The 23,552-nt window shown below is 41.3% G+C and overlaps 3 protein-coding genes and 1 long non-coding RNA gene across 6 annotated transcripts; 1 reads left to right on the plus strand and 3 right to left on the minus strand.

Moving 5' to 3' along the window:
- The first annotated feature begins 7,051 nt into the window (after positions 1 to 7,051).
- LOC136997191 (uncharacterized) lies at positions 7,052 to 10,082 on the plus strand. The gene is made up of 3 exons (XM_067347647.1): positions 7,052 to 9,135; positions 9,347 to 9,598; positions 9,697 to 10,082. The coding sequence occupies exons 1-3, from the start codon at positions 8,058 to 8,060 to the stop codon at positions 10,080 to 10,082; spliced, it is 1,716 nt and encodes a 571-aa protein (XP_067203748.1). The 5' UTR covers positions 7,052 to 8,057.
- A 633-nt stretch (positions 10,083 to 10,715) lies between these two features.
- Positions 10,716 to 12,669, minus strand: LOC136997511 (uncharacterized). The gene has a single exon (XM_067348416.1). It carries the CDS (start codon positions 12,650 to 12,652, stop codon positions 11,192 to 11,194), a length of 1,461 nt encoding a protein of 486 aa, XP_067204517.1. The 5' UTR covers positions 12,653 to 12,669; the 3' UTR covers positions 10,716 to 11,191.
- A 37-nt stretch (positions 12,670 to 12,706) lies between these two features.
- On the minus strand, positions 12,707 to 16,706 carry LOC136997192 (uncharacterized; the record flags this gene model as incomplete). Its single annotated transcript, XM_067347648.1, has 2 exons — positions 13,839 to 16,706; positions 12,707 to 13,760 (listed from the first exon to the last, which is right to left on the minus strand). Coding segments are annotated over exons 1-2 (2,124 nt in total), but the record flags the coding sequence as incomplete, so codon positions are not given.
- Positions 16,707 to 16,731: 25 nt separating this feature from the next.
- On the minus strand, positions 16,732 to 22,881 carry LOC136997517 (uncharacterized). 3 transcript variants are annotated; one of them, XR_010888240.1, is made up of 5 exons: positions 22,508 to 22,881; positions 22,123 to 22,240; positions 18,774 to 21,019; positions 18,168 to 18,417; positions 16,732 to 17,647 (listed from the first exon to the last, which is right to left on the minus strand). It is a non-coding gene; the product is annotated as an uncharacterized lncRNA (long non-coding RNA). The 3 variants fall into 3 exon arrangements; XR_010888239.1 differs by lacking the exons at positions 22,123 to 22,240; positions 22,508 to 22,881 and having other exon boundaries at positions 16,737 to 17,314; positions 17,492 to 17,647; positions 18,774 to 22,052; XR_010888238.1 differs by lacking the exons at positions 22,123 to 22,240; positions 22,508 to 22,881 and having other exon boundaries at positions 16,736 to 17,647; positions 18,774 to 22,048.
- Between the last annotated feature and the right edge of the window lie 671 nt (positions 22,882 to 23,552).

Genomic DNA, 23,552 nt, shown 5'->3' on the forward strand with positions numbered 1-23,552 from the left:
AGCGAGAGACCAGGACACCGAGGTCGAGCGGCAAGGCGCGCGAGAAGACGCGAGGCCGCTGCCCCGAGTGAGCGAAAGGACGACACGAACGGGAAGAAAGGTCCGATTCCCGAGTCGGTTCCAGGCGGGACTATAACACCGATTTACCTGGACGCAGATCGCGGAGTCGTGAGGAATCGCCGCGTATATATATATATGTATAAGAAAAAGAAGTAAATATACGGGTCGCGATTTTGTTTAATTTTTGACTGTTGTTTGCGATAAAATTTTATACATGGTAGCATGGACATAAGTCGCGAAACGAAAGAAACGAGTTCGGTGCGTACCGGAGATGTGTATATATATTCTGTGTTTTTTTTATTTTTGGTAAATGTAAAATGACGAATTTCAGACCGAGAACGACGGGCGTTAGCACAACGATAAATAAATTGAAATTCTTGGATGTAGAGTACAGCATATCATTATGTAATAGTTATTCGTTTTATGTGCTTCGAAGTATCATGTAACGGCGAAGGAAAAGTGGTAGCATTCGTCTCGGTCTGCCATCGGAAAAACTATCACAGAAAAGTAGTTATACTATGGGGGTTCTAACCCATGGGGCAATGAGGGGGTGCGCGGGTGAAGAGGGGAAGAGGGGTATCGGATAACAGTGGAGGGGGTAATAACGTCATCGTTTTTGGAGGAGAGGGGGTAAATGTGGAGTGGTAGGGGTATCAGATTACAATAATTCCCGGAAGATAAGGATTGTTAATACAAATCGCAAGATAAGGATTCCCGGAAAAGATAAGGATTGTTTATTGGAAAGAGAACTGTGTGTTTACATCCTATGGTTTTTTTTCTACACATCAAAGTAGAGCGCCATGTTATTGGAATCGCAATGTTTATAGTATGTAGGTTCGTGCAGGTTTACGGATTGCGTCATCGCTGTATTTTAGAACAAAAGCCCATAGCAACAGGCAGCCACGTCAACATTTTTCGGCGCCATGTTGTTAGATTTCAATTTTGTATGCAACAAAATAATTCCCGGAAGAGATAAGATGAGGATTGTTAATGCAAATCGATAGTTTTAATCAGTGTCGTGTGCAACAAGCGGGTATATAAGGTCCATCATGACCAAGTCGAGGTAACAGTCGAAATGTTCATCGCGCTATTGGACGAACGTGACATTCTGAGCTTGTCCGCGGAGCAATTAGAAATCGTGCCGAAAGTGATTCTTATAAAAAACTTTGCTCGGTTTGTGGATCACGTGTGGGATAGGCTACCGGATCATTTAAGAGCGGATCCGGAAGTGCAAGGTTATCGTCGGTGCTCGTTGCACTACAACCAGTCGTGGCAGCGTGACCACATCGACGGGCCCCCACCGTACAGGAAAGATTGCACTCTGTGCAAACTGAAATAGGTAAAGTACACATTTTTAAAATATCTTTAATACACATTTTTCGAATGCGTAATAACTAATTGGATATTTTTATTTTAATAATTTTTATTTATTACAGAGATGGAAGACAGTCTCGCTTTACGAGAGAAAAATCTGAGTACTCTCACAGATTGGTTAACAACATGTCGGGGATGTAGAAGGAAGTATAAAAGCAGTGAGGAAATAATTGAAAAGTATACAACATTTCCTGCATTCATTAAACCATATATTCCGGATACTATATTTCGCCATCAATTTATCGAATGGACGAGTGAAATTGACGACAGTGTACTAGAAGACTCCGAGGAGGAATTTTCGGTGTTTTTGAGAGAATCTATCCTACCGATATTGATGCAAAAGTTGTGCTCGTTATGTGCTCAGGATAGTCTAAAATCAACGATGTCTTCAAGCTACTATAACTATATACATTATACGATACTGAAGCGGTATAGATCCGCGATACTTGAAAAAATTAGAAAAATGCATCCGGAGAAGGTGCCGACAGCGATACATTCGCACAAAGTACACACAACTCCTCAACATCAAACAACGATCGTACACATTTTGCAGAACCGGGAGAACGGAGTATGCAACACCTCGGTGCAAGAAAAGAATGAACAATGTTTTTGTAGAACCGGGATAACGGGGTATACAACACTAAACCATGTATGCGGAACTAATTATTTTTAATAAATATTATTTATCAATAAAATAATTTGAATTATTATTCCTGTGCCTCATCTTATTCACCGACCTAGCCTACTGCGAGATAAGCGCGCGCGTCATGTTACACTACATGATAGAAGGAAACGAGCGAACCAGTGACTATCATTTTTTTTTCTTTTAATTGTGGCGAATAATATAGAGTGAATTATTTAAGTTATGCATTTATTCTAAACACCAATAATATACTTATGTTTTCTTCTTAATACAAATTATCCGCGGTAAAAATATAAATTTAATAGGAACTCTAATCTAAACTTAATATGTAATTTAAGGATGGTAGGTGAAAGGAGAAAAAATCGCAATAAGATTAGTATTAACAAATTTTATTCATTTTTTTTTCATTTATACAACATTTTTTACAAAAAAAAAATTGTTTCAACCGAGCCTTTAACGCCTTTCACGATTACGAGGAGGGACGGGAGGCGCTTGAGTCGTTCTCGGACGAGGCTCGACCACAGCTATCGGCTTGTGGTACACTCCGCAATCCTTACACTTCTCGTATTCGGAATTTTTTCTATTCTGATCACGCTCCATTTTTCTATACTTTTTTCTCCACCGCGTGCACACTTTGGACTGATAAATTTCTCTCTTCCGCGCACCTTATATACAGCTCGACGCAAAAACGTCAATTTTGCTGTAGTAATAAACGTTAAAAGACGTTTGATAGATGTTAAAAGTGGTTTAAGTAATGTTGAAAAGATGTACAAAAGATGTTAAAAGTTGTACGTAAGACGTTCAACAATACGTTAAAAGATGTACGATAGACGTTCGATAGATGTTAAAAGTAGTTCGATTGATGTTCAAAGACGTACGATAGATGTTCGAAGACGTACAATAGACGTTCAATAGATGTTAAAAGTTGTACGTAAGACGTTCAACAATACGTTAAAAGATGTACGATAGACGTTCGATAGAGGTTCAAAGACGTACGATAGACGTTCAAAGATGTACAAGAGGCGTACGATAGACGTTCAATAGATGTTAAAAGTAGTTCGATTGACGTTCAATAGATGTTAAAAGTAGTTCGATTGACGTTCAAAGACGTTTGATATACGTTCAATAAATGTCTGAAAGATGTACGAGATAAGCGATAGGTCATATTACATGGTGGATTATGTAACGGGTAAAAGGTGGAATAAAAATCATACGAGTGTGATACACATCATTTTATTAGCATAAATCATAGTTGTTTTACACGTTTGTTACGCTCAAACCACCACTTGTACAATTTGCAAACATTCCGCATAGCGCAATGTCTCGTGTGATACGCACAGCGCAAGGTTCCGATTACATCCAAGTTCGTCAGGCGTGCGATATCTTCGTAATCCGCATCTATTGTTTCCATCTCTACATCATCTTCCAAAATCTCGCACAACCACTTTTTCTTCTCGAGTCCTTTCACGTATATCAGAGACGGTTCCGTACCAATGGCATTGTTGATAAGACTTTTCATCTGACTGTACGAGACGTGTCCATCTTCCCATCGGAAGCCGTGGTGGTGTATCCGTAACCAACACGCCAGCGATTTTTCCGATTTCGTCAACAGATACCACGGTACGTGTTCACGAAATACGTAATGAGATAGCGTTTCGCCATCTCGAAGTACCGCTACCTCTTTCACGATAAAAATGTTGTTGAACGCGTAACCTTGCAAGTCGACGAAAATTGGTACGTTTGACATCGTCGTCGACCGTCGGAAAACTGACGTTCCCATTCGCACACGTCTAATTTATAACTTTTCACACGAGTCTGCGCACAATGTTGTTCAGTGGATTATATTCGACCATTCGATCGTGTATAATGAGACAATAGGCGGTGGTGTTGGCCGGTATATTTTCCTTACAATTAAATTCTATTCGCACGTCAACGGTGGCGCTCTTGACAGAGTCGTTTTGTCGCGAACAATCTATGACTACGAACGGACCGGCTTTCGAGAATTCATCGATGTCCAAATACGTATCGTCCTGTCCATAATAGGCTTTGCGGAAACGTGCATACATATTGTACAGTATAGCGTATCGACTCTTGTCGAAATCCAAATTCATGTCGTCGTACGGATAAAAATCTGAATTCAGATGCAGTCTCACATTGGTGAGTTTACAAGCGTCAAATTGCGCAGCGTTTTCAGACAGTACGTTTTTTCGACCGGTTTGGAGAGCAAAGATTACGTATCGCGGTTTTTCCAATTGCGTCGTAGCTTTGACCGCCCAGGAATGCTTCGTTGTATTCTGCAGCAGAGGAAACTCGTACAGATCCCACGAACGGAAGCACACGCTCAGATATCTTCCGCTTTCCAAAGTTCGAAGAAGAGACAGCTTGTTGACTTCGCTCAGAGATACATGCGGCATTCGCCACTGTATCTTGAGTAGTTCGATCGTTGGATTCGTACCGACTCGTCCAACGAGAGAATTATTATCGTTGCGCGATCGTATCAATACAAGTTCGTGACGAGCGTTGATTACAATCCGTTTGTAGTCCTCGCAGAATCCTAAAAGAGTATTGAGCGGAACGCAAAAATTAAAGTTTCCATCGAGCAACGGATTTCCATCCAGATTCCACGATGCGTATTTCAGCGTCTTACTCTTCTCCGTCGTCAGCGATACATAGTTTTTGATCGTGCTCGTTATTCCAACGTTTCTGTTACGATCGATTTCAACTCCGTCGAGCTCGTATCGCATTTCATCAAACATGAACACGACACAATTATTTCCCATTATACACACGTTATCTCTATTCTCATCGGCAGAAGTAACGAGTTTTCCTTCAACGTAGAGAAAACTCTCACACGGTAACGTGTACAAATCCTGTTGCTGTATCGGTATTCGTATCTCGTCGCTGTGTCCCAACGTCGTGTTAGCGTACGGATTGTACGTGTGCATCTCATATTTCACGACACGCTCGTCGAAGACGGGCTCGTCAGCGATGTCGAGTATATCCATCTCTTTAAACGTTTCTCACAACGAATCCCAACGATTTTAAAAAGTTTACGTTCGTCGTACTGAGCCTCTTGAATGGCGATGTTTTCCCAATTTTCGTTGTTCTCTCAATCATTCGCTGTTCGTTCAACACGAGCATTTCCTCGCACCACGTCGCCGCAAGTGCAGTCTGATGGTAATCTCCTCTCCGCGAAAATCGATCAATCGTCCGTCTTGATCTACCACACGCAAGGTGATATCGGTAACGCTCCTCGCGATGACCGGAAGGTAAATGATTTGCGCCGGTGTTTCCGAGACTTTATATCCCGGAGGCACGTTCGGTGAAAATTCGTGTATCGTGTGCACCGACCTGTCGTTGGCGTACGCACCCGTGGTTATGCTGCATTCCACTCGAATAATGTTTACGTTGACGATGTTTACCGAGGAATCTGATTCGTGCAACTTTCTCGGTTCCAGTATACGACCCGTCGAAAATCCAAACAGCGGTCCGATGGTATTCGGTTTGGCGAAATTTATTCGAAAAGCGCACATGATTTCACTCTTCATGGTATTAACGTTGGGACGAAGTGACAATGGATAATCTTGCTCTTCACTTTTTCCTCGTTTTTGCAGTATCGCGCGTTTCAGATAAGAAGCAATGGCGTCCAATTCGTACGATCCTTCGGGAATTGTAATTTCTTCGTCATTGTCGTCGAAATAAAATTTATTGTTCGCTACCGTCACGTTCGGAATCGTGTTGTAGGTCTCCATCGTGGTTAGGCCGAGCTCGTAGTCCCCATCGCTCAAGTCTATCGGTGGAAAATAATCCATTGTGAGAACGCTGCTTTTACCGCTTAGAGTGAGCGTCAGCGACATTGCCGAGATTCCATCGACGACTGATGTCGATCGATGGCGGATCGATTTTTATATCTATTTTCTGGAGGAACAGGAGGCACAATTGTCCGCAGATCGTTTGATCGTACGTCTGGTAGACCGTGCGATTGTACGTTATCGTTGTATCGGTGTCTCCGAGATAGCGTGTAAGCTCCTTCGGCGGTTGCAAATTGCCAAAGCTGTCAAAGTATACGGCGCGATCGCCTCTCTTGGCGTACGCCACCCAATGCGTGCCCGGCCCGTCGACATCGTCCAAATTCACGATACCGCTCTCATTTTTATGTATCTTGTCGGGTAAAGCGTTACGCATGTAGACACCTCGGAAATACGGTATTCGCATACGCTTCGCTATTCGTGACAACTGTAGATTGGTGGTGGCACCCGTGGGCATCTCTATCGTTTTTTCGACGTTTTTTTTTTCTCTTCAATCCTTTGCCCCGCTTGTACGGAGCGAGATAAATCCCCCGTCCTTCCATTGTTTTATTGTGACGTTTCGTCTCTTCGAGTTGTCGTCGCGCGGCCTTAGAGTCGTTCACCGCCTTTGCAACACCCGCCGCTCCACCGGCAAGCGAACCGATGACTCCCAAGAGCGGTAACAACGGTAACATACCACCGCGTTTTGCCGTCGGAAGCGTTCTCCTCTTGGTCTTCTTCTTCTTTCTCTTTGTCATACCCATCCCCAATTTCGTCTTTGCTTTCATAGCAGCCCATACGGCGGTAGCAGCAGCCCTCTCACCGAGAGTCGCGTCCGCAGCGGTGATCCGCACCCGCGCTTTATCGGCGAGAACGCGATCGGCTGCGTGGCGGTCCGCTGATTCGCGGTTTTGCGAGTACGCGATGTCGTGATCGCGACACGCCGCGTCCAACGGATTGATACCTCGATCCCCTCGCGCGAGTCGTTTCCGCAGACGAGTCCCCGGCCCGTAAAATTGGTAGCCGGGTATATGCAGCTCCAACGGTAGTCGATTTATCACACTGTTCAGTAAACCGGCACCCTTGTATCGTTTCATAGAGCGCGAATTCTAACGTATCGCGTGTAAATCATATTTCCAACTAAGGTGTGTTTCGACAGCGCTCACCTATAAATAGGAGGCGCGTATCGATCATTAACCAGTAGAATATCAAAGTTTGTCGGACGACAAAGTACAATGAATAACCGGGATAATAAGAAAGAACGGAAGGAGGTGAATGTCGCAAACGTGTATCGCTAATCGTGTGTTTGAAACAATATTTTTTTTTTTTTCAGGATAATGTCCGAATCATGTATGGAAATAGAGATATTTTAGATCTAGCGACAAATATCCGAGCACCGCTCTTTCCAACAACCGATGCTGCGCACTCGTCGCGTAATAACAAGGATGAGAAAGAGTCTGGCAAAAAAAAATGAAATTTGTACAACAACCGTACACGATCCGTGTGAAAAACATGGATGATAAGACGCAAGGGGTTTGTGAGAAGGCGTGCAGACACGGTAAAATGCTGCCAAACACGATACGCGGTATCATTTGCGGTCCCTCGAATTGCGGTAAAACCAATGTAATGATTAGTCTGCTGGAAAGTCCGAACGGTGTACGTTTCGAAAACGTGTACGTGTACTCGAAATCGTTGAATCAACCAAAGTATCGATATCTCGAAAGATTGCTCGGATCGATCGATGAAATCGGCTACTTTACATTCTCGGACAACAACACAATTGTACCGCACAGCGAGGCGTTACCGAATTCCGTATTCGTCTTCGACGATATAGCGTGCGACAAGCAGAATGCGATACGTGAGTACTTTGCTATGGGTCGACATTTGAAGGTCGATTGTTTTTATCTATGCCAAACGTATGCAAAAATACCGAAACATCTCGTGCGCGACAACGCGAATTTACTCGTAATATTCAAGCAGGATGGAACAAACCTTAAGCACGTCTACAACGATCATATGAATACGGACATGACGTACGAAGATTTCGGTACATTGTGTCACGCATGTTGGCAGCACAAGTACGGATTTTTAGTGATAGACAAGGATAGTGCGATTAACGATGGACGTTACAGGCGTGGTTTTAACGAGTTTGCGGTACCGCGGAATGGTTAGTTGTTCTCGAGACGTTGACGATGACGCTCGACATGAAAGATATCGACGAGAGGGAGAAGATCGCGAAGGAAATCGCTCGTACGAGCGAGTCGATTCGCAAGAAGCATCGGACGTTGAAGACGGGTAGAGTGGAGCAAGAGGTACAATTGGAGAAACGGTTGAAACCGATCGTAGAGCCGTTGAAACGAATCGTCGAGAACATCAAGGGTGACGATGATTCGGTTGACGATTTCGAGATTAAAAACGAACCGGACATCAAACGAAAGCGGACAAGCTCTGAGAAGAAGAAGAAAATCAAGCGTACCTCGTTGACGACAGCGATACAGACCCCATTGACGCCACCGATACAAGCCTCGACTCCGTTCCAGCCGCAAAAATTGGTGTTTGAAGCGCCGACATATTTACCGACCGAAAACGTGTTCGAAATCACGGACCCGTCTTTCGTAACATCCGTGAGACAGACGATGCAAACGTCCGATGGTCGGGAAGCTCTGTACGGCCAAATGGGTCCGCTGGGTCAAGAGTACATCGGGGAGCTCTTGAGCGGTGACAAGAAGAGAGGGATCGACAACGTGTACGGTGTATACTTTAACGATGCGGGAACGTTTCTCGGAGACAAGGTCTTCGACATTGATAAAGACGACAATGTGATCGTGGACGGTGTGAAATACGCTGGCACACCCGGCCTGTTTGAATTAATATTCAAAAGACTTTCCGACGATACGCTGTGTACGGAGGATGACAAACAAAAGTACAAGAGCATACTACTCGCTACTAACGCTCACAGACGCGGTCATAACGCGCATTTACCTGTTTTGGGAAACAAAGGATACAAATACAAACATATCATCACACCTCTGATATCTAAGAAAGGTGGAGGTGTTGCACATCTCGACAAGAGAGGTGTGGGTCACACGTTACCCAAGTGTAACGTACCACAGACCATGACTGTGACCGACAACGCGGTCGATTACGTGCACTGGGATGATCCGAACGAATTGGTGGATCGCCTTCGATTGCTGGACGCCTCCCGTCAGGCGGGAAACAACGCGCACGATAACGAGTTTCTCTCGATTATCGAGGAACTGCGCGAAGCCGGTCTGATTATAAATTAATCACAGCTTTTCAACTATCGCCAGTATTGCTCGTGTGATGCTACAGGAATGTCTATCAACAAATTTGGACTACAGTTAGGAGGAGGAAGCGCCAGGGTGACGAGACAGAGCGGCGGAGTCTCGAAGAATTACGTGCGCGAGAATTGTCTCTGCAAGGATGGTGAGGTTTTCAACGCCAAGTCACGCGTAATCAGACATCTCGCCGACCCTGAAGCGGACACCAGCTGTCAACAAGCTGCATCTGGATCATCACCTCAAGCTTATGAGCGATCGTGCGAATCGAGATCATATGCTCCATGAAAATTTTAAGCGAGAAGTACTTTCGCGACTCGAAGATTCGGAGAATACCGAGCGGACCTGGAAGAGGGACCACGACGATTACATCGAGACCAGATACGTGGCGTTGGAACGACAGATTCACGATCTGAGAGGTCTCCTCGACGAGAGTGTGGCGCTACTCGATGGAAGAGCACAACTTTTGCATCAATATCGGTAGGATAGATTCTTTCAAAAACACCGAAAATTCCTCCTCGGAGTCTTCTAGTACACTGTCGTAACAAACTGCATCTGGATCATCACCTCAAGCTTATGAGCGATCGTGCGAATCGAGATCGTATGCTCCATAAAAATTTTAAGCGAGAAGTACTTTCGCGACTCAAAGATTCGGAGAATACCGAGCGGACCTGGAAGAGGAACCACGACGATTACATCGAGACCAAATACGTGGCGTTGGAACGACAGATTCACGATCTGAGAGGTCTCCTCGACGAGAGTGTGGCGCTACTCGATGGAAAACTCGTCGATCGCGAGCGAGAGACGAAGAGTCTTGTCGAGCGAGAGATTCACAATCTTCGCAGAGCTGTGAGAAAAAATTTCATCGAATACTACGATGATGCGATGAAGAAGAAGAAGCAAAACGAATCACAATGAGCAAGAAGGAAGCGGTGAGCCTGGAGAGGAGATCGCTCGTGGACGAGCTCCACGCACCGGCGAGAAGAAACTTTACGCGTCGGCCAGTCGTCGTGAAAGGATACGACGATTTGTGGCAGGCTGACATTGTCGAGATGAGACCGTACTCGCGATCCAACGGCGGCTGCAACTACATTCTAACCGTTATCGATGTGCTGAGCAAGTACGCGTGGGCCGTGCCCTTAAAGACCAAAGGTGGAATCGAAACGTCCAAAGCATTTTCCGCGATATTTAGGGAGAGAATTCCGAAAAACTTGCAGACCGACCATGGAAAAGAATTTTACAACAGAGATTTCCAAAATCTTGTCAAGAAACACGGCATCAATCATTATTCGACATACTCGGTCATGAAGGCTTCGGTGGTGGAACGATTCAATCGCACGTTAAAGAACGAAATGTGGAAGTTTTTTACGCTCGCGGGATCGTACAAGTGGATCGACGATTTACCGCGATTGGTCTCGGAATACAACGGTCGTAAACATCGTACGATCGGTATGCGCCCGATCGATGTCACTCCCGAGATCGCAAAGGGACTCTTGAGCACCGTGTACAGTAGAATAAAAATTGCCGCGCCGGCGAAATTCAGGGTGGGTGATCCGGTGCGCGTGAGCAAATTCAAAACTGTATTCGAGAAAGGATACACGCCGAATTGGTCGACGGAGGTGTTTAAGATCGCCGCGGTGCAACGTACCAATCCTGTGACGTATCTGATTAAAGATTATCGCGGAGATCCGGTCGCGGGAGGCTTTTACGAGCACGAATTGCTCAAGACCGCTCAACCCGACGTTTATCTCGTGGAGAAGGTGTTGCGTCGAAAGGACGACAAGGTGTTTGTAAAGTGGTTGGGATTCGACAATTCGCACAACTCTTGGATAAATAAAGACGATGTATTGTAATAAACTGTGTATATTTTACATTGTATTATAATAAACTATTATACATATATACAATGGTGTTCTTTATTACTACTACAATATGTTACAATATATACATTTAAAACTAATAATGACAATAATACATAAAATATTAAACTATATAAATTAAACACTATGTATATTACTAAGCATTATTTACAAATGTTTCTCGCGATGTCCCCATGGTAGAGTGTCGGTGGAACCGGATACGACGTGCCGCTTATCGTCGTACGGACTGAGCGCGAGCTTCGACTCTGACACGGTGTACACCTCGTGCATCTTTGAGCGGATGCACGATTGACGCCGCGTCAGCTCGATTTCGGCGTTGAGGCACCGAGTGTAGTCGTCGAACGTTATCGTTCTAGCGACTACACTCTTTTTTACACCTTTAATCTTTTTGGTGTCTTTTTGGCCGGTGACTCTCAACGCGTACATCTTCGCTCTCAGTCCGACAAATTCCGTCATGATCGCGCCGTTGTTCTCGTCTTTCATCAGACCGGGTACTTTCTTGTTGGCGCGCGGCATACCGTAAGCGTTGTTCTCGGGGTAGTCGCTCGTGTCGAATTTGGATATATCGCGTTTCATATCCCGATACGCGTCCTCGCAGTGCAGAAAGTATATCAGACTGTCGGTATCGGTGTACATAATTTTGCAATTGTCGCGGTAGAGAGGCGCCATGTACTCGTAGTGAAACTCGTACAAGCAGGTCTTGGATATGTCGAGGATGCACATACCCACGTAGATCGGCTTGTCGAATTTCACTTCGAGTTTTCGCAACTCTACGGCGATCAGATCCTCCGAGAACACGCTTCGGCTGTGGAAATTCGGTTTCGCGATCATAGCCTCCGCTCCGTACCGACCATCCCACTGTGTAACGAGCCGGACATCCATGTGATTTCGCACATTCTCCATGGTTTTGCCGAAAATCGCGTTGTTCATCAATTTGTACAAATTTTTTTTGAAATCATTTTTCGCCCGTGTCCGAAACTGTGTATTCAGTTCTATGTATCCGCGGAGCCACGGAGATTGCGCGAATTGCAGTACGCGGTGAATCTTTGCAATTCGCAGACCGTGTCGCACGCATTGTTGCAAATTACGATAGTGGATGACATAACGCTGCTTATCGTACAGCGTTGCGAGTAACTTGAACTCCCGCTTGCCGGGCGGCTTATCGCGCGTCGGGCAGAACGGCAGGTCGGCGTGCGCGTCGTGAAGATTCACCGGGTACTCGAGATCGACTTCCAGCACGTAACCGGTAGCCGAATCGGATGCAACGGACATTACGTCAAAGCTCGCGACATCATCGACCCATCGAAATTTGGCGTAGGGCAACGGTTGACACATCGCCCACCCGTACAAGTTGTTTACATCATAGTACATTAGGTACGATGACGGTTCCGATGGGTCGTAGGATGGCATGTATTTGTTGTTGGCGGCGGCGTATCGGTTGGAGCATTGGCTGAGACCACCGCGTATACCGCGCTCGACAAACAGTACCATATCGATGTCCGTGAGCAACTCGAATTTTACACGCGTGTACTTCATCATAGCGTCCCACGTGTATCCCGGTAGAGTGTAATAATGAGCGGGATCTAAACCGTAACTCTTTATAGACATGTTTCGAAAATTTTCGAAAATATCCGCCAACAAAAAAACGTCTGTTTTCAAATACAAATCGCTGTATTGGCCTAGATCTTCGATCGAAAAAGTTTGCCAGACGTTTGTCGCGTGCGCGTAATCGCTCTCGGATACCGTTTCTCCGGTGAGCGAGCTGTAAAACGATTCGCGCGATGGCAGGCTTGTGTCCCGGAGCTTGTCGACGCTGTCGACGTACTCGTAGGGAAACACACCTTTCCGAGTAAGCAGATTGAAATTTTCCGCGGATAAATGTTTGAATTCCGATCGTGAAATTTTTAATTCATCCACAGTTAAATAAGATGCCAATTTGTCGAGACTCGTACTGAGAAATTTAAACGAATCAATAAACCGTAATTTTATACACAATTTTGATTTTTGATTCATGGTATCTTTAACATTTTTTGTAAATGAAATGTAACGCTCTTTCGTCAGTGGCAACAATTCGACGTTGCCTTCGAAAGCATTGGCAACGTCTTTAATAATGAAATGCGCGTCGTAACCGGATAAATTGTGAAATATCACCGGGATAACGTCGGAGTCTATGTAATTTAGATTGCACGACGAGTGCGCGGCACCGCGGTAACGCCCGGTCAGATGACAATGATCGCGCACCCGCGTGTCGTCCGCTGTTAAGGGTTTCTCGCACACGTGACACGTTACGGCGCTACGGAATTCCTCCGATTCCTCCCGCGTAAGATCCGCCATGGGGACGACGGTGGTGCGGATCGCTTTCACGCGGTGCGTCAAATCGTGCAGTTCGTTGACGAACCACGCTGTGCAATCCTCACCGCGATATGACTTATAACTAGAGAGCGAATTATCGTAAGCACAACTTACATAATATCCTACGCTAAAGGCTCTGTGATGTTGGTAGGCGTAAGTAGTACCGTCCTGATCCTCCTTTTTCTCGAGCGTACATTCGAGATCGGCGTACACTACAAACGGAACCCGCTCCTTCCGATTGTAATTCCGGAACGTCAGCCACTTGTCGTCCTCGCTGGGGAGAACGACGGCGCAGTCGTTCATTTTCCCGCAGTCGACGCTGTGGACTGACAACTTCTCCCGTGTATAAAAGTAGTGTAGACACCTGTAATAATTTATTTGATTAAAACTATGAATAAAAAATATTGATTTATTTTATACGCATCTTTTTTTTTTTACTTACCGATCGCAAATGTACTTTTTACATTTGTGCATGCTCAGTTGTGAGCTCACCAACCGCGGCAGGTTCTTTATGCACGCAAAGTGTGCATCGTTGTTTTTACGCACGTATAGCAGGTTGACGTGCTTCTCCTTTTTGTCGTCGGCGAGCCGCAGAGGGACGATTTTTGAGTCTTCGGTGGTGAAGACGTTGACGGAGATGGCGTTTAGTTTCTCGAACTTTGATATTTGCGGAAGCGTCACGGGGAACTCGATGCCGCACAGATTCAACACCGTTGAATAGTGCGGGTACTGCGATACTCTTTCCGGGTACTTTTCCGCCGGATGTAAAGCTGCTACCACCGCCCACGCGAAACACGCATTGTCCGTCGATTGCACGTTGACCACCGCTCTTTTTAGCATAATTTGCCACGGTAACTCGATGTGGCATCCCGCGTGCAGAGGATTGAACTTGTTCACATTGACGGTGAGATTCAGGATACGCGACAACGCCCATCCGCTATCGCGTTCCTGAAACTCCTCCAGAGCCGCCAGAATATCATCCTCCACGTGCCGCGTGTACCACTCGTTGAGATCGGATGTGGGAAACAACTCGCAATTTTTGGTGGCGATGGTCTTCACGGCAGTCTTGTCGCCCGCGACGAATTCCCCGTTGAACGCGGTGTTAATCTTGACGCTGTTGTGTTCTGCCATGACGCCCTGGATCCGCTCGATAACCGTATTTTTTACATTTTCAAAAAATTCACGAGGATCGATGTATTCGCGATTGACAACCACACCCGTCAGCACACGGTTCCTAAACGCCGTCTCGATCTCCTTCCACGTGTAGCCCTTCTTCTCGTATCCACCGTATCCAGCACCGATGGGTACGAAACGCTCGTGCAGGGCGTCCCTCACACCCTCCAGACGCGCAATTTGCGCCACCAGAGAGTTGACTACTCCGGTGCGTTGTCTCTTGCGACATTGTTCCTTGAGAGAATCGAGGTACTCGTTGCACTCGTAGTCCCATGGAAGGAACTCTCCCGTCGTTTTGATATTCGCTGCTCGTACGGTAAGATCGCGCTCCTTCTCCATTGCGAATGATTTTGAAGATTCATATTTTTCTCACTCGCTTTATATACCCGTTTGTTGCACACGACACTAACTATAAGCATAACAATGGCTCATGTTTGTATTAACAATTCTTATCTTCCGGAAATTATTGTAATCTGATACCCCTACCACTCCACATTTACCCTCTCTCCTCCAAACATGATTACGCATCTAGCAACATGGCGATGCCTACAATTTGTATTAACAATCCTTATCACACCCTCTAAGAAACGGCGCTCAAATGCTACCTCTTTGTTCTAAAATACAGCGATGACGCGATTTAAACAGACACTCTACTTTGATGCGCGCGTTGTAGGATAAGTCGGTATAGCGGATAGGGTGAGAAAGGTATATAGTCGAGATAATAAAAAATAATTTAATTGAAATAATATTTATTAAACAGATGCATCTAATAAATACATTATGATGGTGAAAATATTTTAACAATAAAGTATGTGATATGCTAGAATTATTGCGATCCAAAGATCTGAGCTAACAGCTCACAATCGATTATATCATTCTTATCGAACGATTCGCTCTCACGTATCACCGCGATGGGATCCTTCGCACCGCTCGCAATTTTTCGAAAGTGTGTGAACTTGATGTCGACCATACTAGTGACGTTGTTCAACGATTGAACGATACGATCCACACAATACTCGAGAGCGATCATGTTATATATGGTGTTGTGTGACATTGCTAAACACACCGTTGATGTTTCCAGACGCAGCACTTTTAGATTATTTATCTTTCCAAACCGTAGCGTGACATGTTCGATGGTTTGAGATGATGCATGTGCTTTGTCTTCATCATTGTTAAAGAAATGGTGGATGGCATGTCGTTGATCCAGGAGGATCTTCCACATGTTGTATGTAAAATGTATCTCTCTGCCATGGTTGTCACCGAGAGCGATTTCTATGTGGCTCGGCGTAGAAATATTGATTCCGATATCCAGATATTTATAGCCGGTTTTTGTCAACGGGTATCTTCTAGCTAAAATTCTGGGAGGCGTGATCATGCTTCTTGGTGAATTACTTGGTGAATTACTTTTATTTCTGTGGATAAAAGCTTGCGTGAGTTCAAAGTGTAACAATGGCGGTGAGTTTAAAAGTGCAAATAGTAAGAGAGTCAACTTACACGTTAGGTAATTGCAGCTTCTTCGCACTCTGCTGTTCGTTGATCTGATTATTCACGGTTGACATGGTGCAAAACATCGTTGCTAGTAAACGTCACAGCGAACTAGTGATTTTCACAATGATTTCGAACGACTGATGGTTCCCTATTCTTTTTCACATGCTTTATATACCCGCTTGTTGCACACGACACTGATTAAAACTATCGATTTGTATTAACAATCCTCATCTTATCTCTTCCGGGAATTATTTTGTTGCATACAAAATTGAAATCTAACAACATGGCGCCGAAAAATGTTGACGTGGCTGCCTGTTGCTATGGGCTTTTGTTCTAAAATACAGCGATGACGCAATCCGTAAACCTGCACGAACCTACATACTATACACATTGCGATTCCAACAACATGGCGCTCTACTTTGATGTGTAGAAAAAAACCATAGGATGTAAACAGTTCTCTTTCCAATAAACAATCCTTATCTTTTCCGGGAATCCTTATCTCGCGATTTGTATTAACAATCCTTATCTTCCGGAAATTATTGTAATCTGATACCCCTACCACTCCACATTTACCCCCTCTCCTCCAAAACGATGATGTTATTACCCCCTCCACTGTTATCCGATACCCCTCTTCCCCTCTTCACCCGCACCCCCCTCATTGCCCCTGGGTTAGAACCCCCATAGTATAGCTACTCAGAAACGCGCAGTGTTCAAACGATATCGTGCTATCGGCATAGCACTGGCGGGGGAGTACTGTGGCGATTATATCGTCACATGCTTTCCCAAAAAGAGAAAATATTAACCAGAGAAACACGTATACGAATACGGTCAAATAAACATAAATAAAGATAACAGACGAGACGGTAGACGAGAAGCACAGTGACAAACATCGGGACGTAACAGACAAGAAATAAACGAATAGAATCTTTTCGAAGCCTATCGAAGGTGAAATTTTAAGGCGAACGATAGGAAGAGCGGTTACATGCTCGAGGAGTCCGCTACAGGCGATCGCCGTGTACAGTCGCTTTTATAATCCGCACGATTTTTATACATTGCTGTACCGACTATTCAAAGATCGAGTTTTATAATAAATTGGTATTATCTGCAACTACTCTCTCACATTATTTTAATTCCCGACTCGTATCGAGGCGTCCAAAGTAATCGCGACGCGCGTAAATAGCCAAAGTTTGGTTATATCCAAATTCGAAGGACATTCAGGTAGAGTTACCTGAACAGTATTTTTATTGATTTGTTTCTCTGTAAACAGCCAAATAATTTTATTCCATAATATTACGTCCCTCCGTATAAATATACTACATTGCAACGATATCGTGAACAATAACAATGCAAGATAATTATACGGAAATTATATACAGTACATAAACAAATGTACACAGCCATAGTGAATTATGATATGTATCAACCATACTTTACTTTTAATATATTTTCGAGGTTGATGAGAATCATCTTCTTCATCGCTCCTGAAACGATTATATGTCAAATGTAACCTCTTTCCTCGGCCCAGTCGTTCTTCATCAGTTGTGTCATAATTAGAGTCTGCTGCATTCTTTCGGGCTGACTCAAGAGATGCTGCAATAAAGAAAAAAAATTAACATTTAGTTTTTTGTACACCGACTAGCATAATACTTTTAATATTTACTAAGAATGATAAATTATTGAAACAACGTTTATCGAACTCTCTCCAATTAGTCCGTATTATTATTTTATTTATTAAAATCTATATTTCCTATAAACAAAGAGGACATAAGGAACAAATTATATGGAATAAAATATCAAAAGAAACAACCATGAAATTAGTTCAATGAATGCAAAATGTTAATAAAGCAGTAATCAAAGCAAAGAGAGTGCACATATTAATAAGTATTAGTTAAATAAGAATTAACGAATAATCTTTTAATTAAATATTATAGTCTCTCTCTAAATTTACCATGTAAAATACTTTTCAGCAATGAATATTACTTTCTTCGAATGTAATCTTCTATTTTTTTAATTCTTTAAATCGAATAATTATGAGCGGTAGTGTATTTTCTCCGTAAAAAATTGTTTTTCTCCATAATAAGACCGGTAATATATTAATGCAAGTACTTACTACAATATTTTACAATGTTTACTTCATAATGATTCCATGTATAAAAATCAGGACGTTCACAGTTCATTATCAATATTGCACTGTTTGCTGTTCGAGGTGGCCACCAACATTGCTGAATATCATTTTTTTTAAAAAGCCATGCTGTTGGAATTTCAGAATATGTAGAATCCGACAAAAATTTTACCACCGCATATTTTTTACTTTCGTTGCTCATCTTGTGTGATATGGAAAACGTCCAACGTTTTAAAAACTGAAAATAAAAATTAGTTTGTAATGACATCAATAATTTTAAAAGCAAAAGAAAGTTGAACATAATATACATAACATCATTTTTTATAGAAACAGCTCTATTGTCGTGAGATCAATTTTTGTTGTCAAATTTCTCTTAATACTTTATTACATAAATACTTGATACATAAAACTTGAGGAATATTGATCCTTCATGTTCATAGATTACAAATTTATTAAAAAAAGATCTTTAAAAGAGAAAATTGTGAAACAGAATGTAGATAAAACAATCAGTCTTCTAAATCTTTTCTTCTTCATTTGTCTTGGTTATATAAAATCAGCATGAAGCTTTTGTACAGTAAAATACTATACACTCACCATTGAAATGTTGTTATCCATGAACTAGAAATCCGTTAAGCAAGGATTTTCCACTTGCAATATATTTAATATAAAGGCAAAAGAAATATATGTTTACGATGCATAAATTTTATCATATAACACACATACAAAAATGAAAAATATAAAAATATATTCAACCAAAGTTATAACATCTAATTATTAGTGGCTTGCAATGGTATTGTAACATAACAACCAATTTCATCAAAGCATTTAATTTTGAAACACTTCCTTTTTATTTGCGTTACGGAAATTTTAATTATATCTGCATTAGTAGTGTTTGATATTATAAATATTCCAAGTCTTTCTGAAGAGCACGGTACACAAAAAAAAGACTTTGGATTCAAAAAACGTTTTGCACGAATATAGCAAACACAATTTTCTTCAAATATATCCAAAATAAATATTACGGATTTGTCATAAAGAATAGCACAGTTATCGGCTTGATTGGTTGCAATTTTAAAATTTTTAAATTGAACATGAGAAATGTCGTGATTTTTTTTATAAAAAACAATCGGATATTGTTGAAATTTACATGATCGAATGGGAAGCTGTAATTCTTCAAAAGTACGATTAGAAAATTCCTCTAAGGGTGCCCCCGACTGATGCAATTTTTTTTTTATTTTTTGCATTTGATTTTCAAATTTGAAGCAACTAAAGTTATCTAAAGAACCGAAACTTTGTACATCATTGGAAAGATGTAGAAGATTGTGAACGTTATGTGACAAATATTCGTCTCCATAAATATTTCCATAATTGGAAACAAAGTAGAATAACAACGAATTCGCATAAGCGTTGAATGGCACACATAGTTGTTGATCAGTTAATATCCTGATACCAACGCTAAGAGAAAGAAAGTGATTATAGCAATTTGTAGGCAATATTGATTTCATAACAACAAATCCAGTATAAAGTAAAAATTGACGAAATTCTGTAGCCTTCCATTTATCAATATCATCTAAACCTCTAGGTTTTCTCACAAATTCTGCTGGAATGAAGGGTTTCAATGCAATTAAATAACGCGAAACTGAATTTACAGCCTCTTTAGATAATCTAATATTTCTGTTTCCTCTGACCCATAGTTGCAGCAATCGTTTTACAACACCTAAACAGACAAGGTGCATATAATCTAATGGGATTTGTGATACCATTCCAATACCGAGTTTTTCTAATATGGGATTACCTGTGTGATGTTCAACATGTATACGATTTTTAAATGTGTCATTTGTACGTAACATGCTGTTAGTTTCTCGAAAAACTACTCTGTTACATATGAAATCGCCTTCTTGAATACATTTCGAGCAAGAGGAATATCCTGTATGACCTTTTGTGTAGGTAATAAATGATTTTGCCGGGGCATCGCATAATATTGCATTAAGAGTTACTGTATATTTTATATTAGAAACAATGATGCCTGTTTGAGAAAGGAGAATGAAGTCGTTAACAAAGTCGAGTAAAAACTCGTTAGCATTATTAGGTTTGCACATTCCATGATAAATACCAATTATAAAAGGTAATGTATATGTATCTACATCTTCAATAGATGCCATTATTGGCCAAAATTGACTACCACTACTTTTGGAAATTGGCAAACCGTCAATATTAATATTTAATTTTATTTTATTCCCTGTAATAAATTCAGAATATATTTGTATGGATCGCTTTAGAGTAGAGAAAAGACCAAAATGAACGTAGCGTCCACTATCCAGAGATTTTATATTTACAGACGCATTTCGTGGTGTTTTAAGTAACACCCTCACGTCTTTAGGCAAATCTACATAGCCATGTTTCCTTAAAATAGTAAGTAACTCGTTAACAGTATTATGTGCAATATTTCGTTCAATAATAAATTTTTGTAAATCTTCTCGTAAACTCGTTATATTATTGCTACCATCAGAGATATTATTTATATCAGAAATATAATCTTGTGTTTCAACATTATGTTCCTTGTTACTTTCTATATCCGATAGTGATTCTACACTTGATTCACTTATTTCGTTAGCAAAATCGTGAGGCAAAATATTAATTTCGTTAAATGTATCATCAACATTTGTAAAACTACTGTTACCACTATTTTCTGCTTCTATCGTATCAGATGCTATATTCGAATTGGTTAAATGTAATAATTTTGAATATTTATAATAAGTCAATTCGCGTTTAATTATTTGATTCTTTCGCCTTTTTGATAAATATTGAAATTCCTTTGGCATGATGGCAGACAGTAAAATCTACATAAGAGACAACAACGGTAGATGAGAGTACTTGCGTGAAATGCGCCACCGTCAATGTATTAACATATCTAACTCATGCATAACACATTCTATATTTGTATTACACTGATAATATATAGAAAAATAAATTAACACTTATACATACACACACAGATTTCTCTTCTTATTTTTATTGTATGTATAGGGTGTTCAAAATAAAGGTTCACTAATTTAATTGACTATAATTTCTAAAATAAATAAAAAAATAAGATTCTTTTTTTTATTTATTAATTGAATCATGACAAATTATAACAAATTAGGTGTGAAACAAAATGTCGTTCAAATGGCCGCTTTGGGTTGAGTCACAAATTTGAGTTCTTTTTATAGTATTTTGCATGACACAAAGTCTCTTATAAAGTAGTGGAAATTTAAGCTCTTTCTGCACAAATGTTATCTTTCAGTTCATCAATTGTTCATCACTTTTCCTTTGAGATAGCTCTACAAAAAAAATCTGGAGCCATCAAATCAGGAGATCTTGGAGGTCAATCAAAACTGCCAAAACGAGAAATAAAACGATCTGGAAAGATTGTTTATAATAGCATGATTGTTTCGCGATATGTGTGTGCGGTGGCACCGTCTTGTTGAAAATAAAAAACAAAATAAAAAAAAAACAATTGCAAACAATCTTTCCAGATCGTTTCATTTCTCGTTCTGGCAGTTTTGATTGGCCTCCAAGATCTTCAGATTTTTTTTGTGGAACTATCTCAGGAAAAGTGTATGCGAATCATCCAGTAACAATTGATAACCTGAAAAATAACATTTGTGCAGAAATAGCTCAAATTTCTACTACTTTATGTGAGACTTTGTGTCAAGCAAAATGCTATAAAAAGAGCTCGAATTTGTAACTCACAATCAGTCCGAAGCGGCCATTTGAACGACATTGTGTTCTACACCTAATTCGTTAAATTTGTCTTGATTCAATGAATAGATGAAAAAAAAATCTTGTTTTTTTATTTATTTTAGAAATTATAGCCAATTGAATTAGTGAACCTTCATTTTGAACATCCAGCATGTGTATGTGTGCGTATTTACTTGAAAGCAGAGAAAATAATTGTACTTACATATAAAAGTAACTCGTATCCGAACGAGAGAACGGGTTGCACACGGCTTATGCAATGATTTCAATTTTCAACAGGTGTAAGTGCAACGTTTCAGCGACAATCCTTAAATCATAAAGCACTGCAACATAAATAAGACCACTTATATTAGAACACTTGTACGTAATTGTATTAAAAAAGATTTGGCTTTTATACATATGTACATACAACATCGCGTGCTTGTCGTACGACAGGCACATAAAATCGTACGATTACATGCCACCATTAATCAGGTTTAATAAAGTTTGTAGATATAAAACCGGATTTAATTACGTAAAATGTTTTAACGCTAGTTAATGGTAACATTTAATCGTAATCTATAATGATCGGACCGGGGAAAAGAACTTACGATACGATTCGGCAACTGTCTCCTACGTGCTTCAACGTTGCAACGTGCCTGCCTGTGCCGGTATGATCTCGCTTCCCAGCATGCTCCTGAACCAATCAAGACATGATATGGCTGTGTGTTACACATACGTCTGCGCGAGTGTCACTCGCTACCAATCATCGACGTAGTAGCCGCTGTGCGCACACGTAACAAGATGCGTATGCAGTTGTTTCCTCTCGACACTCAGTTTATTACAAATAAATAAATATATAACATCAAAATAATATTTACGAAGCACTTGTTATATAACATGTTACATTCAAGTTATATTGCCATTTACTTTATTATAACCAGTAAGCAACAAAGCAAAATAACAATTCCATAACACAATTACATTATATGTATAAAAAATATTATATAATCACAATATAAATAAAGTGTAACATTTGTTATATGTAATATCTGTTACATGTTATTTCTACGTTATATGGCAGCTATATATTGTGTTTGCTGGGATATATATTTGTACTAAGGAAGGAGGTCGGTTGTGGACTGACTAAGGCTGTCCTTCGTTCAACCTCGCGCATTCTGCCAGGTTATGAGCCCAGTCACTTGGTGAACAAGAAATTAAGAGTTCCTTCAGAGAAACCGTAAGTACATATTTAAGCAGGTGCTAGTCAAAGGAAAATAGAGAGGGGCGGAACTATAAGAGACCGGACATGTCATGTAAAAACAAACGATATTGTATCAATCTCAGAATTCCAAGAAATTTAGAAAATCACGCTTGTGTCGCAAAGAAAACGTGTCTCAAAAATAGATCAAAATAGTAAATATATCTAAGATAAATTCTAAAGAAAACAATTGCATGAACTGTCCGGCACTTGGCGGGAAACAAAGTCACGTGGTCCAGCCATAGCCATAAAATATATGCAGAATCGCAATCGATCAAGCAATAGAAATGAATGCTGTGCAGTGACGAAGCGCGGCGCCAGTGTATGTCATTCTCCGGTGTAAACGGACTAATAGTGTACATGCACCGGAACCATAAAACGCAGGGCGTGTAGTG

The sequence above is a fragment of the Linepithema humile genome, chromosome 1 (assembly GCF_040581485.1).
Source record: "Linepithema humile isolate Giens D197 chromosome 1, Lhum_UNIL_v1.0, whole genome shotgun sequence".
NCBI classification, from domain to species: domain Eukaryota; kingdom Metazoa; phylum Arthropoda; class Insecta; order Hymenoptera; family Formicidae; genus Linepithema; species Linepithema humile.

Bases quoted from the DNA above. Each gene is read 5' to 3' on its own strand.
- LOC136997191 (XM_067347647.1), top strand. From the start codon at position 8,058: ATGACGCTCGACATGAAAGATATCGACGAGAGGGAGAAGATCGCGAAG. The intron at 9,136-9,346 runs GTCTGATTATAA...ACGCGTAATCAG, and splicing joins CGAGGAACTGCGCGAAGCCG to ACATCTCGCCGACCCTGAAG. The intron at 9,599-9,696 runs GTGTGGCGCTAC...GGAGTCTTCTAG, and splicing joins GAGAGGTCTCCTCGACGAGA to TACACTGTCGTAACAAACTG.
- LOC136997511 (XM_067348416.1), bottom strand. From the start codon at position 12,652: ATGTCTATAAAGAGTTACGGTTTAGATCCCGCTCATTATTACACTCTA.